General features: G+C 43.2%; 1 protein-coding gene across 1 annotated transcript; it reads left to right on the plus strand.

Moving 5' to 3' along the window:
* On the plus strand, positions 1 to 25,023 carry LOC306881952 (protein patched homolog 1-like; the record flags this gene model as incomplete). Its single annotated transcript, XM_079436347.1, has 22 exons — positions 1 to 171; positions 1,712 to 1,904; positions 9,730 to 9,919; positions 10,017 to 10,086; positions 10,259 to 10,350; positions 12,444 to 12,639; positions 12,736 to 12,857; positions 13,530 to 13,677; positions 14,557 to 14,688; positions 14,799 to 14,954; positions 15,036 to 15,128; positions 15,246 to 15,371; positions 16,065 to 16,183; positions 16,284 to 17,023; positions 18,200 to 18,342; positions 18,440 to 18,620; positions 18,713 to 18,993; positions 20,068 to 20,205; positions 20,301 to 20,443; positions 23,857 to 24,247; positions 24,346 to 24,853; positions 24,989 to 25,023. The coding sequence occupies exons 1-22, from the start codon at positions 16 to 18 to the stop codon at positions 25,021 to 25,023; spliced, it is 4,353 nt and encodes a 1,450-aa protein (XP_079292473.1). The 5' UTR covers positions 1 to 15.
* Positions 25,024 to 25,527: the final 504 nt, after the last annotated feature.

The raw sequence follows: 25,527 nt of genomic DNA on the forward strand, positions 1-25,527 counted from the left end.
CCTCGCGTTTGGACTATGGCCTCGGATCCCAGAGACCCGGGACCGGCCGGTGGTGGTGTTTTTGGAGATGTACCCCCAAGTTACACACGCTCTCCGCCGCCTTTGAACTCAGATCTCCTCCGGAGACCCAGTTACTGCCACGCCGCTTTTGCGTTAAAACAGATTTCTAAGGTGACAAACGCCTTTCCGCTGGAATATATATATACACACACACACACTACGTTGTTGTTCTTCGTGTTGGTGGTAACGTGTGTATTTCAAGGAGCCAGGGAACTGTTAAGGACTTTCTTTAGCCTAGTTTTAGAAGCGTTTGAGGGTATTTACTCTCTTTTTGAAGCTAGAGAGAAGGAACTGATCATCAGGCTACAAGTACATCTCAAAACCCAGTTTGGTGGAAATAGGTTTAGATGGAGAGTTAACGACGCGAAATAAGAAAGTAGAAGCGTGGACAGCGACTTCTATGAATGAAAGCCGAATTTTCATTCATTTTGCTCATCTGTCCGCGCGTTTTGAGTTTTTTTCACGTTTAATTCGTCCCTAATGCTGCCTCAGTGTTCAGTCTGATTGGTCTTGATACAATATAGCGTGTTTGTTTGACAATGCGCGCGTCCTGCTGAGGAATTCACTGATTAAGTTTGATCTGACAAAGCATCAGTGAAGCGCATGAACGCTTGGCTATGTGTCAAAACTCCCATGAGTGAAACCAAAACATGTCCAGTTATACTGCAGCTAGGGCTGCCAGTTACAGGAAGCTTGTGAGGTTTGTGAGGTAGTTGCAAAGCCAAGAATCTACATTTTTGATCAAATTGCTTATAAGAGTGTTTGCTTTTCTATTATAGCTTGCCAGAAATGCTTACAAATTAATTTTCCTTGTAACATGCTGCTGTGTGATAACAGAAGAACCAAGTATCTTGAAACAGTTCTAGTTTATAACAAGCCATGTTTGACAGCTTTTATTTGAGGTTACATGATACGATGTTTTAACATTCTACATTTTAGAGCTCAAGCTTATAAGGAGCTTTTATAAAGCTGTATGATAGATTAACTTTTATCATTTGAATTAACCATCTTCTTTAATAAAGAGATGAGCAGCGAATCCAGACCAGATGAGAATCCTCAGGCCTGTGAGATTTTTGGAGAAAGTCCTTTAATACTCTAAACCATTTAAACCCCAAACTTTAAAACAACAAATTCTTTGAACTTTTTTTTTTTAGAACTTTGAATTTAAGACAAAGGAAATTAAAAATGAGATATGCAACTATTTAAATGGATGTAGTTAAAGATATAACAAAATAAAAACATTTTAACAGGCATTTTAAGTTCTCTAACTCATGCCAAGTTACTACGTTATATAACAACACACATGGAATTGGTGGGATTTTAGCGTTTTCTATGGGTTAGGGTGGATTAATAAGGAAACAGTTCTGAAATTGTCACAGTGGTATTTGAACAGAATCTTAAAATAATTCACATTTTCATTTGGTTTGCTGAGTTTTTGTTTTCAAACGTCTTTAACATTTTCTACTTTACAACAAGCAAACAGTGTCACGTTTAGAAATGTCTTACACAAAAATGAAAATAACCTGACTTGTAAATATTGATTCATGTGTTGTCAGGACAGTTCACTATCCTGGCAGGGCACCGTGTGTTACAACTGATCTGAAATAGCATCACTGTACATGTGAATAAGTGTTCCTCTCTTGTGTCTCAGGGGAAAGCTGTGGGACAGAAAGCACCACTGTGGATTCGGGCGAGGTTCCAGGCTTTTCTCTTTTCTCTGGGCTGTCACATCCAGCGACACTGTGGAAAAGTCCTTTTCATTGGACTTCTTGTGTTCGGAGCCCTGTCTGTTGGTTTGCGGGTCGCTGCCATTGAAACGGACATTGAGAAACTATGGGTGGAAGGTGAGTCCAAGCTTTCATGTTTTGCTTATGCGCTGTGTGGGTTTATTTCTGGGGCTGATCTGAAGGAACAAGTTATTTGTGAGCTGTATGCTGTGACGTCACTTTGCATAAGGTCAGAATAGACATGGTCCTTTTTATTGCAACTCAATTTTAGAACTCTCTCCCAAACAATTTGACTGCCTTTGCTTAGCTTAACTAAGCTTAGCTAGCTTAACTGATTGAAAATGTGATTGTCGTGCAGTTGTTGGGTGATATAGACTCAGACCTTGTGTGGGCTTCTGATATGAAGTCTCAGGATCTTTGAGCGGACATAGACCGTGGCCTCTGGAATTCCATATCTCCTGTCACGCACACGTAGCATTCTTTTTCCTAGTGCATGCAAGCCTTCTCTTGTTCTCTCCCCATCAGCCTATATTGTTTGCGGTGGGTGCTGCGCTTGATGTTTTTCTTTTTCTCCCTTTCCCGTTTGACGTCCTTTCCGTGCACCTCACTTATCTGTGCATTTTCCGGCAGCTTTATTTGGTTTTCACACTGCCAAATTCCTTCTAAGCCCCCTAGGCTTTCGCCACACTGCTGATCCCCTGCACAGATGGGCTGTGTGTGAATCGTTAGCCATCTTTGAGGTGCTGACCCTCCCCCTCGTGCTCGCTGTGTGGTCCTTCACTATTCTTGGATTCCATTCAACAATAAAGGAACCCCCCTTTACCAAAAAAAGTGAATACAGCTGAAGTTTACCCACCTGTTTCTCACTCACACACACAACGTGCACACGCTCATGCACAAGCATATTAGGCATCATTATTTTTTGTGTTTTTCTAGTTTTGTACTTGAAAATAAAACATGCTGTCCATGGTAGCTTAGCATTGGTTTGTTTCAGAAAAAATGGTGGGACCTTTTAGATATAATCCTATATGCTTTTTCACAATATCGTAGTCTTTTCTCTATTTTTTTGTCTATGATATTAAAACAAGTTTATAATTAATTGTGAAATATTCAGAGCTCTAAAGGAGGTGATATATGAACAAATGCTCTCTGGTGGGAACGTTCGCTGGAGTTAAGCAAAGGGAGTTGTCAGATGTTGTCAGTGAAATTTGTGTTTTAATGTAAAGCAGGCATAAAGCATGGGGCTCCTGGAGTGAAACGCCAAAGTGCTGAAAAGGAGCGCTGTGCCTTTAAGAGGCAATGCCTGTGTTTCTAAAGTTTCTGCCTGCGTTGTTTCCCCCAATAGCCCATTGACAAAGCTGCTCTGGGCTGAATGGGGAGTAAGTGGTATGGTAACAAGGAGAGGTTAGTTCTCACACACAAGCACACACATTCACTTCTGCACACATACACATAAAAAGTCACAGGGACAAACAAAAGAGTTTTATAATGGGTCTTGTGATTGGGGAAAAAGGTCCCTGGTGCTGTTAGCGATTACTAAATAGTTGCATATATCAAGAGGGCTTTCCAATGACTTGTTACAAAATGAATGTGGCATAAGCATTTCCCCATTTCAATGATTTTTAAGGACAGACCAGTTAGGCTACATTTTAAATGTTGCTACCTATTTGTCACAAAAATTCAAATCTGTTGTGTGTGGGGGAGCTGTAAAGAATAGCAAAACAGGCAAGGCCTGTAGATCTCACACTTGCCCAGCTGTGCATTTTGGAGTATATGCCTCCTCATTACCCCTGAAGCGGTGGCTATCCCTTCTTCACCTCTGCTCTAGCCCCCACCCAAATGTCATCCAGGCCACCAAGTGTCCCTGTCCTCAGGGACCACCCGGGCCACCCATAATTGCTTCCGCCTTCCATCAAATGATGTGCGAAAAGCAACGACCTTGTGCTTAGATGCCTTATAAAAACGAACCAACAGTTTAGTAATCAGGTTTAGGCACCCTGTTAGGAATACTGTGTGTTGTGCCACAAATACCTTTTATAAACCGTAGGAGCCATCAAATAAGTCAGAATGTAAAGATATTTATCCAACCTAGCCTAAAATTCATCAATATTTTTATATCGGAATGTGCAAGTTGTATGTTATGTTATTTGCAAGTTATGGTTTGTTGTTTGAAATTCTAGATTTCTAGAGATTCTAGAGGGCGATGATTTGCTGTTTAAAAAGTATAGTTGAAGACTTAAATGTTAGTTCACCCCAAAATTAAAAACTGTCATTTAGTCATCCTTGTCATTCCTAACCTGCATGACTTTCTTTCTTCTGAATTTTGAAGGAAATTTAGTTGTTTTTTGTCCTTACAATGACAGTCAGTGGGGTCCAATGTTGTTTTAGACCCCACTGAATTTCATTGTATAGACACAGTTGTATATCTTATCTACATATCTTATTTTGTGTTCCACTTAATGTCATACAGGTTTAAAACAGCACAAGGGTAAGTTAATGATGACAAAATGTTCATTTTTGGCTGAACTACCTCTTTAAGTCATGAGTTAATTCTTGGGAAAGTGTGATTTTAGCTTGCATTGGGAGGCAGGAGAAAGAGGTGATAAAATGAAATGTAGGATGACGGTTTGGGGGCTGGTGAGCGAAGAAACATTCTAGCATCTACACCCTTAAATTACTCTGGATTTCATGTTTGCTCCTTATGTGCAGTGTCGGATTGCAGAAGGGAAATTGTTTGGAGAATTAAGAGAGGGGGAGAAAAGATTGAGAAAGTCGTGTTTTCAAAAGAGCTCAAGTTATTTCATCTGGTTTCTGACACCAAACCGAGTAGTACCACATCTTGATTTAATTGTGTGGATTTTAATATTTGATTGAGCTTTTGTAGAGTGAAGGATGAGGAAAGATTTGTCAGTGACTAGTTGCCTATCTGTGTGGGGCAAAAAAGTAGACTTTGATATGTGATTATATGCTTGAGTACTGCTGGCCTCCCAAAAGGATTGTTGGCATTTAACGGTCATTGCAAAAATGTGTGCCGGGCTAAACAAACGGCAAACTTTTTCAAACAGACGGACATGTTTATGCACACATATACAGTCGTAACTTAATTTTTCTCATCCGTTTTGACACGATTTTGGTGTGCCTGACAGACTTGTACACACAGACAAGCTGTACAAACATTACTCAAATGTGTGCAGGGATATCTGGGTAGCAGACCCGCTTGAGTTGTATGAAGCCACCAGGCAGCAGAAGAGTGGACTAAAGAACATATACACATTGCATGAATGACCTTGTCCACATGCATGTAGACTGAGGGAACCAGCACAAGTCCAGGATTTACACAGACACATGTGGACCTTTCAGTGTTAGGAGCAGTTATCTAAACAAAAATGAAATGCAAGGTAAATGCAATAATTCATTAGAAAATACACAGTCTTCCAGTCCTGGTGCCGGATTCGAGAGAAAGCAAGCTCTGTGAAGCATTATTGGAGGTGAATGGCAAGCTGCAGTACCCCAGCTACATAAATAAACCCTAACTGCTGAGACATAGACCTCACCAGTAGAAAGTACAAACAAGGCCAGAGTCAACCTGGGTCAGTTGAAAATGTTTACTTCAACCCCCCCCCCCCCCCCCCCGTTTTCACCCCCCACCCCACACAGGCTCCATTACTCAAGAACGGCCATATGAACTGAATGCATCCCTTCTCAAAGTTTAGTAACTTTCTACCCCAAATCAAAGCATTGCCAATTAAGGCTTCACTCACTCTGGGTTTTCATTTTCTCTACATAATTAGTTTGTTTGGCATTGCACTTGTTTTTTTTTTTTTTTTGGTTAACAGCATAATGCAGTTCCAGAGGTTGTCAGTGCAGCAACAGAACATGTTTTATATCTAGGTTGTAAACGCGTCCCATTGACGTTGGTTATCAGAGAGGCAAACTGAGGTCTAACTCCATGGCAGAAGTGCTAGGGTACACCTTTCTGTTTATATTCTTAAGCTAATGTTACTAGAACAACACCAGTGGAGGCAGGAGGAGACCAGACCCCCAAGAAGCTGCCCCTCTTGCTGCCCGATTCAGACAGTATTTCTTACATTCAGTCCAATGAGGGTCATTTTCTTTGATCCAAGCTTAAAAAAAACTACAAGAAAAAAACAGAAACTGGTCTCCTTTTTGTCCTTCTCAACAGTTTGTCCTTTTGGTTAGGGTAAAAAACATTTTCTTGGTACGTGGTGGAAAAGAAATGGTTTCTGGGCTCAATAAATTCATTTCCAGTTTGAATGAAACCAGCAACGTGGAAAAATTTTGCCTTTCACCATGGGATGAATGTATGTTTCAACCACACATTAAGCTGCATTAGCAGCCAGTGGAGTGCCTAATGTGGTTATTTTTCACAGCAGCCAACACTAGAGCTGATTAGCATAATTAGTACAGGGAAGGCTATACATATGGAAATGGCCAGGACCTAAATGCCAGAACCGGTGGAAATTTATGTCAATGCTGACAGCAGTATCAGGTCTGAATAGGTGCTAGCTCAAGCATAGTTTTAGCCATCTTGATTTGTTTTTTAATAATTTTTTACCTGCCATCTGGAGGTTTACAATGAATGATATGTATGTTAAGTTTTTTCAACAAGACCAACAGTTGCCTCAGAACGGAGTACAGAAGGACATGCATGTGTGTGTATGCATTTCACACACAAAGATAAGCTAGCCCTTCCTCCCTCTCACATTGTTTTATCCGCTGGGAAAAAATCCAAATCCAATTGCTTTTGTAGTGTGTTTCTCTCTTCATTTTTTTTTCCTGCTTGTTGGGAAACAACTGAAAGTGACTAAAAATGAGGGTGACAAAGACCTGCATTGAGTCTCTTGGTGGCCTTGAGTTAGCGCTCATAGAGGCAGAGGTGGAGCAGTCTCCATCTGCCACTGTATTCGTGCGAGATGGGGTGGTTCTCTTAGTCATGGTCAAGCCATTGAGACTACTTGTGATTGAGAGTTGCAGTGAAGCTGAAATGTTTAAAAAGATTTGCACTTGAGCCAAATCTATCCTTCTTGTCTACATAATGTGTCTGGAAAGAAGAGGAAGAAAAAAATCTAACAAAGAACTTGGAATGGACATTATGGGGTCTTGACGGACCCAAGGTAAAAGAGCTGGACCAGCTTGTTTTATTCTTGGTGGTTTCATATACTAATGTGTGTGGGAGAAAAAGGGAAACAGAAAAAGAGAGTGAAAGCACGTATGGGGGAGTGTGTGCGTGGGCACGCACTGGCACCCGACTGTGTATCTGAGCCCCTGGGTTTACTTGGGTGATGAAAACAGGTAAAAATGTCTCTTTCAGCACTCTTCCTTGTGGGACTTCCTCCAGAACAGCATGAGTCCTTTTAGAAGCCTCTTAATCCCTCTAATCTGGCCCACAACACTTTGAAGGTGGCCTGTCCTAATGGACAAAGCACTGGGTTTCAGACCTTGCTGCTCATTGCTACTGCGCCACATGCAAGTCCTAAATCCGTTGACAGTAAAGGCATATTTTTCCATAATCTTTAAATTAGGTTAATTTAGCATGATCCTTGTTGTAATAAGTTCTTAGTATATTGTATCTTTATTATGCAATTTTTTCTTCACCTTTCTCATTCAGACTGTTCTTGCTCCCCTTCGTGCATCAATATGGTAATCGTAACTATATTTCAGGTCAGTGTGAGCAGGAAGTTGTGGGCAATGTGTTGTGGAGCATTGGATAGGCCAAGCCAGGGTGGACATGAGCGAGATTGGAGCTGACAGGGTCCACTGGCGGGGTGACACTGGGGAGCAGGGGGCTTCTTCTTCATAGTTAATTACATGTCACGTTCCATACTGCCCACTGGGAGGGAACCCCCTCACACCAGCTCATTTTGCTGGTCTGCTCCTGGGTGGGACCTTGAGACAGGCTTGCTGAAGCTTGCTACCACTGTGTTCTAGCCGGTGAGGGCAGACTGTAGATTAGCTTCAGCTTTTACCATTTTATGTGCTACAGAGTATTTACAGTTGCAGAACTATCTAATCTGTGAGACTGAGGTTGGTTTTTTTTCCGGCTATGTTGCGGAACATTGGTCGGACCCTCCTCATGGATAATTGGCCGGTGATGGTGATGTCACCCCCAAGGCTGTGAAAGATGAAGGACAACAAAGGAAGGAGGGTCTGTGCTTGCGAGAGAGTAAGCTCTGTATGGGAGTATTGCTGGATTGATATCACACAACACCTTTAGGCTGCCCTCATTTTGAGTTTTTTAAACATAAAAGCTTTCATAATCACAAACCCCTCTACCATGTTCCAGTCCCAGCAACTCAAAGCAAAGATTAGTGCTTTGAAAATCCCCCTAGGCCTCTATGTTTGAGAGTTCTAGCTGTTTGAATCTCAAATGTACATCCCAGATCACTCTTGTGCATCACAGTTCCTTCTCCCCCCTTCTGTGGTGCGTTTCTGGCTGTGAAAGTATTTGCGTGCCTGTCTCTTTAAGTGTACGGCAGCAGCGAGCCGAGAGAACAGAGCAAAGCTCCCATCTGGAGGGTGGCTGAGTGGAGCGGTGACTGAGCGGCGGGGCCCACTCGGGCCTCTTGCTGGGTGGTCCAGATGGGAGGAACCAGACACAAACAGCTTTAATTTACTTCAGGAGCCCCTGTAATTACAGGCCCAAGGATTGGAGCTCAATTCCTGCAGATGCCTGAAAACATTAAATATGAACATGCTGTCAGTAGATCGACACACATACGAGTTTGCATTTTGCAAATGGAAACGGCCTTTAGATTCAATTTTTGAAGTAATGTGTTAACGTAACCTGCATGTCAGATAGCTGCATGAATGGAACCAGGAGGTTGAATGTTTGCATGCAACAAGTTGTAAGCTTCAAGGCAAGTCACATGGCATTTATATTTGCGCTGCAATTTTTTTGTTTCTGCTCAGCTTTTTCTTCAATTAAACAGAACCTTTCATGTGTGTTAAAGGATTGTTCTTAAAGGATCTCTAAGCCACTTACAAAGCTGTGGGCTACCCCTGACAGGAACAGTACCCCTCTCTCTCTCTGTATTTCTCTCTTTCTGGTTCTCTGTGTCTCTTTCTCTCCCACTCCCTCTCTCAATTAACTGAGGCAGGCAGCGAGATGTGCCGGGGAGAAAAAGTGGCTCGGTGGGCTCAGCCAACCACTGCAGGCTTGTCATCATGTATTGGGATGTGGAGGGGCAGACGGACAGGCTCTGATCTAGGCCGGTGCGTTTCATGTGCATTTGGCATGGCCGCAGATACCCCGCGTTCTCTTTTCACCACCGCCTCTGTTAATTAGGGGGCTGGACTACGGAGTTTCCTCTGCACTCTTTGATGCTTTTCATCCCGACTCAACATACCACATGAACAGCATTTCTGCCTCTGCTCTTCTGCCTTGCTCTCTCCTTCCATTTACTGCTCACATCTTGGATCAGGCATGCTGACCTGTATATCAAGACACAACGTCTTGAGCGACCTTACTTTCAGAAACCACAGTCTGTGCTAAGCAGTGTGGAGTTAGCCATTCATTAAACTGGTGGTGGCAAGATTAGGCTGGGAAAGAGTTTCTGTCAGTTTTAAGTCAGCCACATTGGAGAATTTATGGAGGATTTTGTGCAAAAGCCTGTTTGTTAGCCTTGTGTGGGCAATGTCATGAGTATTTTTACTCTTTAGTGTGCTAAAGACACAAATGTGATCCACACATCTGTTTCTGGGGTTAGCTGGAATATACATAGGGGGAATGAGAACTGTAGTGTGTTTAATTTGGGTTTAAATATGACATTAACCTCTCAGTGAGGATCATGATTTTTTGTTGCAGTGTGACCATTAACACAAAACCATATTGTTCCTCTGACTTCTTGTGTCTCTGACATATAAAGTTGTCTCCTTTCTGAATGTTTGAAAATAACAAAACCATGTTGTCTCTCTTTCTCAGCTGGCAGTCGGGTGAGCAAGGAGCTACGCTACACAAAAGAGAAGCAGGGAGAGGAGTCGGTGTTCACCTCACAGATGCTCATACAGACACCCAAACAGGAAGGAAACAATATTCTTAACCAGGAGGCTTTACTGCTCCACCTGGAGGCTGCTCTGTCAGCCAGCAAAGTTCAAGTGTCTCTTTATGGAAAGTGAGTACAACCCCCAGCAGGATTACAGGGAATTTAAAACATTTATAAACACGAGGACCAGTCTTCTAATATGTGGTTGTACAATTTCTACCCACAGATCTTGGGATCTTAATAAAATTTGCTTCAAATCTGGAGTCCCAATTATAGAAAATGTCATGATTGAGAGGGTAAGCATATTTGTATTATGCAATTTTTGGCTTGCTTCATAATAATTATCTTATGACTGTTTGCTTAGTGCTTTAGACAGCTATTATAGTGTTTATTCAACTTAACTTAGCTATTTTTTCTTCTGTGCCATGAAATCTGCCTTACTGAAGATTATACTCTATTTCTTTGCAGATGATTGACAAGCTTTTCCCCTGTATGATCGTGACTCCTTTGGACTGCTTTTGGGAAGGCTCTAAGTTGCAGGGAGGCTCTGCCTATTTACCGTAAGCATTCTGCTTATTCTTATTTAATATATAACCACCTATCTCTGATGAGGTCACATATAGCTTCACTGGACTGTTATAAATATATCTAAACTCAAGAGATCAGAATTAACCATGAAACAAGGGACTGTGCCTGAACTATAACTCTGAAACTTTTGACCCCCCTCCTTAATATAACGCACGCTCCTATAACAATTGGCCTTTACCTTCAACCAAAACGGCGATGGCTGCGACAAACTCTGACATCAAGCCCCTAGCAAAAGCTCTATTTAGTCTGTTGATAAGCTGAAGCCTGGTTCCGTCGTCAGTGTGGCTTGAGCTGTCAACAGTGTGGTGAGGGGCTTTACAGGACAATCTCTAATCCTGCACCCCTGTCCCACCACCCAATCCCCCAGCCTGAAGAAGTTCTTACGGAAAGGGGACAGAGAGAGAGAGAGAGGGATGACTGCTACTGGGTGGGTAGGAGTGAAGGGGGGGGGGCCTTTGGGTCAGACAATGGTAAGCATTCTTTCAGTTTACGAGTGAGTGTCCATCAGTGAGGGGGCCCTGGAGGGGGCCCGGCTTTGTCAGCACTGGGTAACACTGTGCATTCTCATGGTAATCGCCCAGGCTTGGAGCTGTAAGTTGTCCAACAAATAAAATGGGCATTATTCAAGTCGTGGGCCCAGAGACAGAAAGAGGGAGGAAAAAGTAGGAAAAATTAACTGTGGATGTTGGACATTGTAGTTTACACTTCCACCCAAAACAATATTTTGTTGGTGGAAAATTGAAAGCCATATTAAATTCTATGCCATGCAGGACAAAAATTGGTTTCAATTGGCTGAGACTGATTCTGTCAATTCTCATCGACTTTTTTTCTCTTTCATCAGCCTAGATTGACTAATACCCAGGTTTTCTGAGAAGCATTATTGGCCTTTAAAAATGTTGTTACTTATTGCCCTGTTTTCTCTATTTGGACATGTACGAAGAGGGCCTGCGTTAGCCACTGAGGCTAATGTCCTCTCAGGCTTCCGCTTCAGTTCAGCTGTTTGTTTTTTTTCATCTAAAGGGAAAAGAGCAAAAGAGAGAGAGACAGAGAGAGAAAGGGAGGGAGAGAGTGAGTGAGGGAGAAAAAAACTTGAGGGAACAAAGAGCAGCAATCTATGGAAAAACAAAAGGGCCCAGGCCGGTTCACTCAAGCAAAAAATAGGAGATAAAGGAGACTCTCTTTGCAAGCAGGAGCAAAGGCACTTGGTATGTGGGAATGGGAGAGGACCAGCTTTATTTGAAACTGCTCTTCATGAGTTATTAGAGTGAGATTGGGCCTGGAGTTAGGACACTATTCACTTTTATTCTTCTTTACCCACAAATACTCATCACGGTGAAAGTCCCCTCTTTCACTCAGGGGGTATCACTCTGGGTTCTATGGCATTTTTACTTGGGTTTACTTGGTGTTGATTTGGAGGGGGGGGGGGGGGGGGTTCCTTGTGATATATAATAATTTTCAGTGCCATAATAATGAAATAATGTTGCAAGTCAGAGGTTGTCAGTGTTCCCAGAATCACCCTTCCCTTGTAAATCAGAACGTTAAAAAGAATCCAACTGTAACTCCACTACACCTAGAAAATTAGTCTTTGGCACATCAATAAACAACAGTCCACTTTCTCAATACCCACTGAGTGAGAGAAGATAGATGAAAACCTACAGGCTAAGGGTTTGAGAATACTGGGCTCAAAGCAGCATTCAAGACAGTCGGCACAGCCCTTCTCAGCATTTCCACTGCCCACCTTCATCCTTATCAAGATGTTTTAGAGGCAGAGGTAATCGTTATGACTCAATGCACAAAGTTAAGAGACAGCAGCCTGTAGACCGCCGGCACATTATGCCCCTCCGTGTAACAAGATAATAAACGCTACTTTATGCGGCATCTGTAGTCCGCCACCACCAGGGAGGGACTGGTGCCGGGAGGCTCGGAGAAGCAGCAGCATGGAAGGGGAAAGGGATTTGTTTGCAAAAAGTGTGCTATCATATGAAAAAAGTCATACAATTGACACATTTAGTCTGCTAACTTAATTGAAATGTCTCCATTTTGATTTCTGTAATTCTTGTCATAGGGGCATGCCTGACATTCAGTGGATGAATCTGGACCCCCTCAAGCTAATGGAGGAGTTGAGCCAGTTTACATCTCTAGAGGGTTTCCGAGAGATGCTAGATAAGGCTCAGGTGGGCCACGCCTATATGAACCGCCCATGCTTGGATCCCAATGACACAGACTGCCCTTACAGTGCCCCTAATAAGGACCCACGGCAGGTGAGTACAGTTTTGTCATGCAAATGACAATATCTTATTAATATGAGTCTGTAGAATTTATACTTTTGCATTGATTTGGTGGTCTGTTTTATTTAGGTCCCTGACATTGTTGCTGAACTTCAGGGGGGATGCCATGGTTTCTCCAAAAAGTTCATGCACTGGCAGGAGGAGTTGATCCTGGGTGAAAGAGTAAAGGACTCCCAGAATGCCTTGCAGAGGTGAGAAAGAGAGAAAGAAAGAAGAAGAGGCAAGAGGAGGGGGTATGTGGGTGGGCCTCTCTTAGGAGGCCCTGACAAGAGAGAAAGTAAGAGAGAAAACCTGAAAGAGACAGAGATGGAGAGAGGGAGGAATCTTTCTGACTCCTAATAACCTCACACATCCAAGGAATTCCTTACATGAAGAGGGATCAGTTTCCACCTCTGACCCCAGTATAGGAAAGACCAATTAAACATGATGGACAGCCACATAACCTATGGGCAGATCTGAAATGCACAGTGGAGGAAAATGAAAACACACTGAACAGAAAAAAAAAAACATGATAAAGTAAACAAACTGTAGGTAAACTAAAAGCAAGAGCACAAATATTTGACACCTGTAATTTAATCTTGTGTGTATTTTCAATGCACAGTTTAATCTGCAATAAATGAAAGTCTCTGCAGAGAGCGGTATATTGGCCTTTTGCCCACTATTTGAGCATTTTTCTAATCTCAGTGGAAGTGTTAGAGTGATTTATAGAAGCCTAAGATGGGACCACGCACATCATTCCAGTCTTTATTATAATGCGTCTCCCTATTAACGTTTCCTTATTATCACTTTGCAACACAATGGTATCTGCACATGCGTGTTTGTACGTTCAGATCTCACTCAGCCCTCTGTATTTTCCTGTATAGTGCGGAGGCTCTTCAGACCATGTTCCTCCTCATGAGTCCCAAACAGCTCTATGAGCACTTTAAAGATGACTATGAGATCCATGACATCAACTGGAACGAGGACAAGGCCACTGCCATCTTGGAGTCCTGGCAGAGGAAATTCGTTGAGGTAATTTCCTGTTTCATAACACACCCACACATCACTTTGTGAGGTCTGAATTGTTTCAGTGACTGTGGAGGGTGCCCAGCTGGGGTGGAAAGGTAAAAAGAGCACAGGAGGTCACAAATGGTGCAAGAGGGTTGTTTTCCTTAGACCAGTGGATGGCAACGTCTGCCTGAATTCCATCAATCCTCAGCTGCCTAGTAAACGGAGTCCTCCTAGGAGGCCACTGACAGACTCCCAGTTATAGGAACAAGCTGTTTTTGTGATAACTGACACCCCGCATGCTCACTGAAAGAGAGAGAGGGAATTACAGAGTGATAAGAGCCTCCAGTAATGTCTGCTGCCTCAAAAAGAGAGCAAGAGCGAGGGAAGTGGAGTCAGAGGAGGTTGGGGGGATAGGGCACAGTAAAAACAAAGTGCAGAGGTATTCCTTTCCCCTTAAGGTTGTCGGCCATTCATGGTGCTGATGGAGTAGCCTGAGAGACCATGTGATCTCATCTGATCCATCTGACCTCTGCCCTCTGGCATCTGTGCTCATTATTTCTTGCTTGTCAAGCTTCCTAGGGTCTCGTGCTATCTTGTTTGTGTGTTATTAGGGTAAAATACGAGGTGGATGAGGGTACGGCCCACAGAAGAATGAATGTTTGTGTGGCTTGTCAGAAAAAGTAATTCAAGATTTGTTCTGTTCTGCAATAAGTGCACAAGTTCATTCAAAATACACAATGTTAGGTTAAGCAACTTTGCTCATGCCGAAATGTATTAAATTGCAGCCAGTCACAAGCCTCTTTGATTTGACCCATGGATATATGCTCTTTCCAATCCAAATTGAAAATCTTGCAGTTTTATTCTCTGGATTGATGTTTAAAACTGTGATTTTGTGTGTAGATTGTCCATGGGAGCATTCCTCAGAACTCTTCCTCCAACGTTTATGCCTTCTCTACCACTACTCTTAATGACATCATGAAGTCCTTCTCAGACGTCAGCGTAATCAGGGTGGCAGGTGGTTATCTGCTCATGGTAAGACATCCATTACTGTGGCAACTCTAGTTAAGGCTAATGGAAATGTGATGATCCTGTCTCCATATGTGTGGAGCTATTCCTTTACATGTGTCTCTCTCTATGCACAGCTGGCATACGCATGCGTGACCATGCTGCGCTGGGACTGTGCTAAGTCTCAGGGTGCTGTAGGGCTGGCCGGAGTGCTTCTAGTTGCTCTGTCTGTGGCTGCAGGACTTGGTCTGTGCTCGCTGCTGGGGCTGTCCTTCAATGCCGCCACCACACAGGTAAATACACACCTAAACATCTTAAATTCACACTCAGCCTCAGGGCTTGGCTGTAACTCAGAGCTGTGTGTTCCTCCACAGGTGCTGCCATTCCTGGCCCTGGGCATTGGAGTTGATGACATGTTTTTGCTGGCTCATTCCTTCACCGAGACCAGATCCAACATCCCGTTCAAGGTACGCATCTCATAAATATGCTTTGGATCGTGACTTCTGGGGGATGAAAATGTTAATTAGGCTTCCTGTTGTTGTTTTTGAAGATCACAGCTCATTATTTGCCATATCTCTCCATAGGAGAGGACAGGTGACTGCCTAAGAAGAACTGGCACCAGTGTGGCTCTCACCTCCATCAATAACATGCTTGCTTTTTTCATGGCTGCCCTAGTGCCTATTCCTGCTCTCCGGGCCTTCTCACTTCAGGTAGGAGTTTGTATTTTGTGTGTGAGTACATGTCATCAACCATTGCACCCTGTGATGCCCGTTGAGAAAGACTGGCAGGGGCGTTGACTATCTGAAAAGGGCAGTGAAAGTTGGCTTTTAAAAACAAGCAGTCAAAGTTAATTCAAAGTTAGGATGGCCTTTGTTGTTGCTCTTTCTTGCATTCTCTCTTTATTTTATGATCAAACTCCCTCATCCAACTAAAGTCACAGCCTGGTTTTCAGGTGGGGAGTGGATACCGAGAGAGAGAGAGGTAATGAGATGAGTGAATATATCAGTATATCACCCAGCCATCAGACTGTGCTTCTCTGATCTCCCCATCACCCTGGGTGGTCTGCACTGTAATGATACAGAATATAATGTCTGTCTGAGGCTGGCGGAGTGGGGGGGGGGGGTGTTCTGCTCAGACTCGTTGTGACCTTGGGAGTCCCCTTTCCTTGGATTGTTGACTATTTGTGGAGTGATGGGGGAGGGGGTTGCTGGTTGATTTAGGGTGCATATTTTACTTTCTGGGATTCAATCCGAGGCACTAAAACAGCGAGGGATCCTGAATGCAGAGTGTTTTTTCTCAAGTTCAGACAGCAGCTGTGGAGTCGGGCGGCAGCGTAGAACTCATGAGCGAAAAGACTTGGCCTTTATCCTGAAGTCTCTCTTTCTCCCTTACTCTTTATTCAGGCGGCTATTGTGGTTGTCTTTAACTTTGCCATGGTTCTGCTGATCTTCCCTGCCATTCTGAGCTTGGACCTGCACAGGAGGGAGGACAAAAGACTGGACATCCTGTGCTGTTTCTACAGGTAACTGAGATGCACTGCCTTTACTTAATATCAGCCCATTTTTATTATGCCAAATCCTTTGTTACTTAAAATGTGGATTTATATGTTTCTTTTCTTCCAGCCCCTGTTCATCTCGGGTGATCCAGATCCAGCCTCAGGAGTTCTCAGACGCTAACGACAACCACCAGCACACTCCAGCCACCCCCACCTACACTGGTTCAACTATAACCACCAGCACCCACATCACAACCACTGTGCAGGCATTCACCCAGTGTGATGCAGCTGGTCAGCATATTGTCACCATTCTACCACCCACTTCCCAGATCTCCACCAGTCCTCCATCCATGGTCCTATCCACACCCACTCCGACCACTGACCTTTATGGCTCCCAGCTGTTCACCACCTCCAGCTCCACCCGAGACCTTCTAGCCCAAGTGGAGGAGCCCAAAGAGGGCCGCGAGTGTGTGCCTTTACCCTTCTTTCGCTGGAATCTGTCAAACTTTGCGCGGGAAAAGTATGCCCCTCTGTTGTTAAAGCCTGAAACTAAGACTGTGGTGGTCATCGTTTTTGTGGCTCTTCTAAGCCTCAGCCTTTATGGTACCACAATGGTTCATGATGGACTCTACTTGACTGATATTGTCCCCAGAGACACAAAGGAGTATGACTTTATCACTGCCCAGTTTAAATACTTCTCCTTCTATAACATGTACCTGGTTACCATGGATGGCTTTGACTATGCCCGTTCTCAGAGACAGCTTCTTCAGCTTCACAATGCCTTCAATTCTGTAAAATATGTAGTTAAGGACAGCAATCACAAACTTCCCAGAATGTGGCTGCAGTACTTCCAGGACTGGCTCAAAGGTAAGTTATTTTTTTAGCAGTGCTTGCTAAGGCTACGACTTTTACTACTAAGACTATTTTCACAATGCCTAACACTATGTCTGAAAAATCATACCTTGTCTTGCACTATTGGGTTGTTTATAGATAAGGATATATAAGTATCTACAAAATATCAGTAAATATTAAACATAGCTATGGTGAAAAATACCACAAACTATAATTTTTTGTTGCGCTCATTCATTGTGTGGGAATTGCTTGTATCTCTAAAGGTGAAAGAAAGGAGTTCAGTGAAAGTTCACTTCTGTCTGCTTTTGTGTTTCACCCACCTGGGCATAGAGAAGATTATGGGAGGGTCAGGGGTTATCTCAGACTGTTTGTGACCTCTCTGCTCACATTAGTTTGTATTGAGAGCTTAACTGTGAGGTGAATCCACAATTGAAAAACCCAGCGAATTGAAAAGAAGCTATTTATTTTGAATGGCTGTGGAAACTGGAGGTAGTTGAAAGACTCTCTCTTTCTCCCTTATGCTATTTCCTTTTCTTGTGAGGATATCTCTGTAATTACAGGATGGTTGTGGAAACTGTTTTTCAGCTGTTGCCAGACTTTGTAATTTGGAGAGCACGAAAGGCTTTCTCTGGTTAGTTTATTCAGCCCACACACATTTTTTCAGCACCAGGCAGAAAGATGGAGAACCCAGCAAGTGGAGGGGGACTTTTGGTTTATATGCCTGTTTGTGTGTGTGGATTGGCATTAAATCTGACCCAAGTTTTTTACCCTCCTCTCTAAGGGAGGAGTCATTTTAACAATCCTCTGTCATAGCTTACTGAATTGTGAAAAGTAGTAAGGTTTGAACAGCTTTCTCGCAGTAGGTCTAGATTCAAGATTCAAGAGATTCAAGATTTTTTATTTGTCACATACACAATTATACAGGGTATAACCAGCAGTGAAATGTAGGTCAGGTCCGCTCCAAGGACAGTGCAATTATATAGAATACAAATATTAAGAAAAAGAAAAGTAGAAAAAATAAGAGGAATAAAATAAAAGATTTTAATAAAATCTTTTATTTTATCTTTAATAAAATATCTTTTAATAAAAGATAAAAAAAATATATATATAAATGTGCAGGTCAGTACAGGTCAGTATGTTGTTGACTTAAATAGTAATAAGTCTAATTGTACCCATCCATGCTCCATGTAGGTCTGCAGGCTACATTTGATGCTGATTGGGAAGCTGGCAGAATCACCCATGACAGCTATCGCAATGGCACAGAGGATGGAGCACTGGCCTATAAGCTCCTCATTCAAACTGGCTCCAAAAAAGAACCTTTTAACTACAGCCAGGTGTGTGGTCAACTATTGGAGCATTCAGTTTAAATACCCATCCAAAACTTTGCATCTTTCCCAAAACTTACATTTACACATTTTGTTTCTTGTAAAGCTCACTTCTCGTCGCCTGGTGGATGAGGATGGTCTCATTCCACCAGAGGTTTTTTACATCTACCTGACAGTATGGGTCAGTAATGATCCGTTAGGCTACGCTGCCTCCCAAGCCAACTTTTACCCCCATCCTCGGGAGTGGATCCATGATAAGTATGACACCACTGGGGAGAACCTTCGCAGTAAGTAAACCAAAAACAATGACATTAGAAAGGTGGTCAAAGTCATATTTATGGATGCATGTTTCACAAGCATTACCTCTTCTCTCTTTCAGTCCCTGCGGCAGAGCCTCTAGAGTTCGCTCAGTTTCCTTTCTACCTAAATGGCCTCAGACAAGCCTCAGACTTCATTGAAGCCATTGAGAGTGTGCGCACAGTTTGCGAGGAATTTATGCGTCAGGGAATCCAGAACTATCCCAACGGCTACCCCTTTTTGTTCTGGGAACAGTACATTGGTCTGCGCCACTGGTTCTTGCTGTCCATCAGCGTAGTCCTTGCCTGCACCTTCCTGGTGTGCGCCATCCTCCTGCTCAACCCCTGGACCGCAGGCGTCATTGTAAGTCTGCCTTCCTCTCTAATCCATTTCTAACTCCATTTTTTTCTAGCCCCTTCCCCTATTCTCTTATTTCTCTTGCTCCCCCTGATCCCCTCAACACAGCTCAATAACTTTGCCACCAAGGCAGTTTTCTGGGGAGGGCCTTGGCGGGTTGTCTAGAGGGTGCTGCTTGCATACACACACACACAGTCACACACATACACACTCTCCCCCTCATCTCATTTGTCATTCAAATGGCTGCAGCAAGACTTTCTAAAGAAGAAATGCAAAACTCTCCTGAAGGCTTTTACCTCCAACTGCCTTTGTCCAGAAATTTGGGGACAGGACAGATCTGCCCAGTCACGACCTTGGCCTGCTAAACCCATCCATCAGGGACTGGGTGTAGTGGGGGTAGTGGGTGGATGAGTTAGTTCATGGGCTAGGAGGTGTTTCACACAGGCTGGTGGGGTCCGCAGGTCAACATGAAGAAGCAAGGAACTAGAAGTGGTCATTGGCCTTGGTTGACATGTATTTCTGGTTTAGCTGTAATATGTCAGACTCATTTATTTAAATGATAAAGTAAAGTTTACTACACTTGCTTATATTATTTATTTATTTTTTAACTCAAAACCAGCTCTGTCCTCTTCAGTTTCACAGCCTATATGTGGCCGCAGTAAAATGGGTTTTACCATCTCCAATTAAAGCATGACCAAATTGGAACCCCTGCCAGCATCAAAGGTTTTCAGGGCAAAGACTTAACCAAGTGCCCTATTTAATTTATAGAAAAACTGTTTCTCCTCAGTAGGAAAGCACGGAAGACTACACTGCACCAGGAAAGTGAAAGCCGAATGGTCCTTGTGCTCTTTTATCATATTGTCACTCATTTCCCTAGCCCTGCAATCGACAAAACATGGGGAGGGGTCAGGATATACTTATTATGTAATCTGATGCTCGGGGCAGATGACAGTGAAATGTAGAGGATATTGGTCCAGTGAGGCCCATTTTTGCATTGTGATTCATGTAGTGCTATTTCTATATACATAGTTCATTGTGATGTAACTGCTAACATGCTAATTTTTGTCTTCTACTCGACAGGTTTTTATTTTGGCCATGATGACAGTGGAACTTTTTGGCATCATGGGCCTAATTGGTATCAAACTGAGTGCCATTCCCGTCGTCATCCTTATAGCCTCCGTTGGTATTGGAGTGGAGTTTACTGTGCACATTGCACTGGTAAGGCCATCTTGCACAGTAATTCATCAGTATTTGTATTTCTGCCAATAAAATCAAATAGACTAGTTTCATTCTCTCTATTTTCCACATTGAAGGGTTTCCTGACTGCCATTGGGGACAGGAACACTCGTTCAGCCGTGGCTATGGAGCATATGTTTGCTCCTGTGATTGACGGTGCCATCTCTACTCTTCTGGGAGTGCTCATGCTTGCCGGCTCGGAGTTTGACTTCATCATGAGGTGAGTGATTGACACTTCTCCAGGCGGGTCTCTGAGGTCAGCCCATATGCTGACTTTCAAATTGGTGGTGGGCCTTAGGCAGGGAGACAGTTGTACATGTGGCTGTAGGGTACAGGTGGTAACGTTTGCCTCCCCATCACCTGGTGTTGTCAGTCTGGATGTTAACTCCCCTTAGACCACCACAGCACTCTTACAAACATCCTTGAGTCGCTTGAATGCACAACAAATGGAGGAAACATCAAGGGAGTGCAGCAGCTGCTTGTAAACATGTAAATATACAACCCACTGCGCGGTGACTCAACATGCACACACTTGCTCACAGTTTTTCCCACCCTGATTGCGAGGAGGATGTCAACTGTCCAATCATTTGGTTGTGAACTCCCTCTAGCCACTGCTTTTGGGCAGCTTTTCTGCCTGGTTTAATGCCTGCTTCACAGAAAGAAAAAATGTCAAAAAGCATTTTTTATTCCAACTGGATTTAGGCTCTGCTGAAAGCAAACCACAACCTTGAGATCCACCTCAAACAGACCCATGACATAAAAAATGGCTTAGTTAGAGGTTCCAGTACAACATAGCTGCATGTTCAAAATTAAATATATGGCTCTTGATCATTTTTCAAGCACCCACATTTTGCACTAAAGAGTCATTTGGAAGCGAGGAAGAGCAGTGTGGTTTTCTCCAGGAAACTGCAGGGGGTTGTTATAGCAGATTGCCTTAGAACAGTGGTAAAGCCCGGAGGAAAGATTGGGGGTTGGGGATTGGAGCAAACCATTTGGTGCAAGAGGTGTGCCAGCATTGGGGCATTCACGGTGGGAGGTCCTGTTTAGAAGTAGAGAGAAAGAGAGAGAGGTCTGGCCCTCTAGCTGGGGAGTAGCATAAATACATTGCTGTAAACATCTCCTGGCTGTGGGACACTGAATAAACAGGAGAACAAGCTCAGCGGCCCCTCTTAGAACGAGCCACCCTTTCCAACCCCTGACTTGGAATGGAAAAGATTACAGTTTATATAAACAACAGAATTCCTAACACTAGGTCTACTCTGGAGGTCTAACCCAGGCGGGGCCCATGGATGGTTTAGTCTTTTTTTCCCCCTTTTTTTTTTTTTTACTCCTTAAATAAATCATGCTCCACTTTCGGAATGTTGACTTAGTAAAATAAACATGCGCCCTTTTTCCAATCTTTTCATGTATACAGGACCGTCAGACAGAATGAGCGCTTTTAACTAACAAAAGGTGGACGTAAGTGCAGCCAGAGATGGTTGGCGGCTTTGTCTGTTTTTTTCCCCCATTCTTAGACAGCCTCCATGTTTTCACTGAACATTACAAACTGTGTTGAAAGGGATGATTATGCCTTTCTTGAACTCCTCACTCAAACTATGTGATTCTTTTATATGTTTCTAACCATTGCCGTAGAGAAAGATGACTGAAAAAGAAAACGGTTCACACTTAAGCTGTCTGATTCATCTATGTTAATAACACAGACATGAGAGAAGTGGGAGGATGGAGTGGAGGGAATGAAAGCAGGCTTGCTTGTCTCCATCTGAGAAACTCATAGCATAGCTCAGTCTCTGGTCTAAATGTGGCATAAAATTCTGAATTTTCTCGGTAATGCTGCGTTTTACACAGACCCTGACAGGCCACCTTGGAAATTTGGGTTTTAGAGGTCAATTTAAATTTTACCTCTCCCTGACTGTGCATAATGACTGAAAATAGGTAATTATAGTCTTTTAAAAAGAGGTTCTGTGATACAGTACAGGTCTTGGTTCCTCAGGGAGATGCGATAGAGACAAAACCAAAATAGATCCAAAATGGAGGTTCAGTGGTGCGATGACCGTCAGACCTGTAATCATTTTAACAGGGTTTTTTTATTCATTTGTTTGACGGTTCTCAGAGAGCCAAAGTAAACACATGGCCTCATTGGAGGAGACGGGTCAATGGACAGCAGTTTCCACTGTATGTCTGGAATGCTCCAAGCAGATATGCCAAAGTTGAACTTTTTCCCCTCTTTCTTTCTTTTTTAAACCCAAGGTTCTTTTAGATGTGACAGAAGCAAAAATGGTCAGAGGGTGGGAGGTTAAAAGAACATTCCAGACTTTTTTCCAGATTCTGTTCCTCTTTTTCTTACCTCCAGAAGTCTGAACCACAACTGAATTGTCTCTTTTTAGTGTAACCATTTAACTGGAGTGCTCTCTAATTTTCTCATGCACTGTCTTTCTTGTGGTGAATCAGAGCCCTCCCTCAATGCTCTGAGCTGAATGAAGCACAGAGGCGCAGACACCCTCACAGCCCTGCAGCCTATTAGTGAGCACTGGATTTTAACACACAAGCCAGTATACAGGGCAAAACTGCTACAGCTCTTCTAAGCCTTGTATCTCTAGCCTTTACTGCTAGCTCTCACCCATGAGCTAAAGCCTGGGAAACCTCATTCACCACCCTCTCCCTTGGCCCCTTCATTCAAACATACGTTTTCGGCGCTGCTTCCAGCCTTAAGCAACTCTGCACCACTTCACACTGCTCCACCAGACCCTAGCGCCTGTGCCAAACAGACCTCCATGTTCTTGGCTCTGGAGGTGGAGGGCGGTGTTTCCTGCTAGTCTTCAGCACTGGATTGAGGTTCCTGCTTTAGTCATCTTCACTGAGAAAATAGCTGGTCTTAGTATTAGTCTTAATCAGACTGGTTTCAGAGAGAGATTTTTGTCAGAACAAATCCCTTTTGTACACAGAATACTAGTTGACCTTAGAAAGTGTTGTTTATGGATTCTAGGCTCAGTTTTGCAAATAAAAGTTTATTGCACATGAAAGAAATACCTTTCAGCAGATCTCCACACTAGTGTTTCGTGATTAGCTTTCGAGCCAGTATGGCTGTTGAGGGCCAGGAGGAGGGAAGAGAGTAGGAGGAAGAAAAAGGTAGAAAGCAAAGGTCTGGCCTGGCCTGCTCAGCGTAAACATAAAGGTGGCGTGCCCTGTCCAGGGTGAAATAGGATCTCAATAAGAGGTGGTATTAAGTTTCTGAGGAGAAAATTACATTAACAGCAGTGGCAGCTTTTAGGACAGAGGGAGGGAAGAAAGCAGAGGGAGAAAAGCAAAAGTGTTTCTGACGCATAGAATCTGTTCACTAATGTAAACACATCTCCCCAGGAACTGGCAGGGCAGTGGTGATAGATGAGGGCTCCCAGAGGGAGAGAGAGCTAGTACTCACTACGAAGATGGAACCCAGGAATTTCTCTCCAGCTTTGTTAGGTCGCCAGGAGAGAGGAAATGTAGGGAAAGAAATGATGGATATCATGGATATCTTGGATATCACCTTCCTCTCAGATGATGACCCTATCGTCTCATATCATGTTTGAACATGCTGTGAATGTTTGGTGGCTGCTTTAACGTTAACATTCTCTTCATTTGTGTTCTTGCCTGCAGATACTTCTTTGCCGTTTTGGCCATACTGACATTGTTGGGGATCCTTAATGGTTTGGTGCTACTTCCGGTACTGCTTTCGCTCATGGGCCCCCCAGCTGAGGTCATACCCACTAACAATGGCAATAATTTGCAAAGTCCGTCTCCTGAGCCCATGCCTCCTCCTATGAACCACCACGGGTATTACGCTGGGCACATCCCCAAGGGACCACGTCAGGCGTTCTCTGAGACCTCTGATTCTGAATACTATTCTGAAACCACAACCACCTCTGGCATCAGCGAGGAGGAGTACAAGTACTGTGACAGGAGCGCATACATCACGTCTCCAGCTCAACCACCAACCTCTCATATCCTGCTTGAAGCCAGCAAGAACCCCAGCTTCCCTAAGCTCACAGTGAGTCGACCTGACAGAAAAAAATTATGAATCAAAATGTTTACAATGTAGAGCTTGAGCATTTTTGTAATGTGCTTGTGCTTGTTCTTGCTTCCAAGGTGGTGAAACCTTTTAACGAAAACGGCTCTAAAGGACAGAACAGCGAGTCCAAGCAGAATGCAGTCAACTCGGTTAGTTCGCAGATCACACGGTGGGACAACAAACACGAGTACCAAGGGCAGAGGAGACAACATTTACCTACAGACAGGACCCACTGTCCTCGTAGGACTACTCAGTGTGGCCCAGGGCCACAACCAGGGAGAGGGCAGCAGCAAAACAGGACTACAGCCCCAGCCCACAGCCCTGGGGCATTGCAGCGCCCTAACAATGCAATCACTATGGTTACAGCAACAGCCTCTGTGACAGTGGCAGTGCACCCCAGTTTGCCGGGGTCGTATCAGGGTTACATGCATGAAGGGTTTGAGGATAACGAGTCAGACTCTTTTGTTGACTCTAAGAGGACTTCTCAAATGTATGGGAAGGCTTCATATTATAAGAGGGACTCTTTGGGACTTCAAGATCTGGAATCCACAGAGAAAAACCAGCATCAAGCTAACCAGGCACTAGGTAAAGACTCTGACCTTCTCATAGCTTTCAAATTTCAAATCCCAATACTAGAGAATTACGTAGTTTAGATTATGAAAATGCAGACAGCTGTCTGTACCGTTCATAACAATGCTCTATCTTTTGCATGTGTTACAGGTGGTGAATGGATCCAAGCAGCCAAAGATTGCTAGACTGCTCCCAGTCCCCACATCCCTTTGTATGGTATCTCTGGCTGTTTTGGGAACTTCCCAACCCCAGCCCGGTGTCTTTTATCTCTTTGAACTGTACATAGACCTCACACAGACAAGAGGATTTATTTTAAAATTATTAAAAAGGTCTTCTTAGACATTTAAAAATAAATATATATATATATATATATATATATATATATATATATATATATATATATATATATATATATATATATATAAATATATATTATATATATTTTTTATTACTAAAAAGAGGGAAACTATTTTAAAAATATGCTGTATAACTTGTGTATTCTCTTGTGTAAAAGTAAGATGTATAAGAGGATTTGGAGGCCTTGTTCCCTCCATTGTATAGATTATAAAATGTGATATATGTAAAATAAGTTAAATGATATTAGGTTATTGAAATGCAAGGTCAGTGTTCTCTTTTTTTCCTTTTTTTTTTTTTGCTGCTACACTTCAAATTTAAGATGACGTGTCTTG

Source organism: Barbus barbus (assembly GCF_936440315.1).
Source record: "Barbus barbus genome assembly, chromosome: 15".
Lineage (NCBI taxonomy): Eukaryota > Metazoa > Chordata > Actinopteri > Cypriniformes > Cyprinidae > Barbus > Barbus barbus.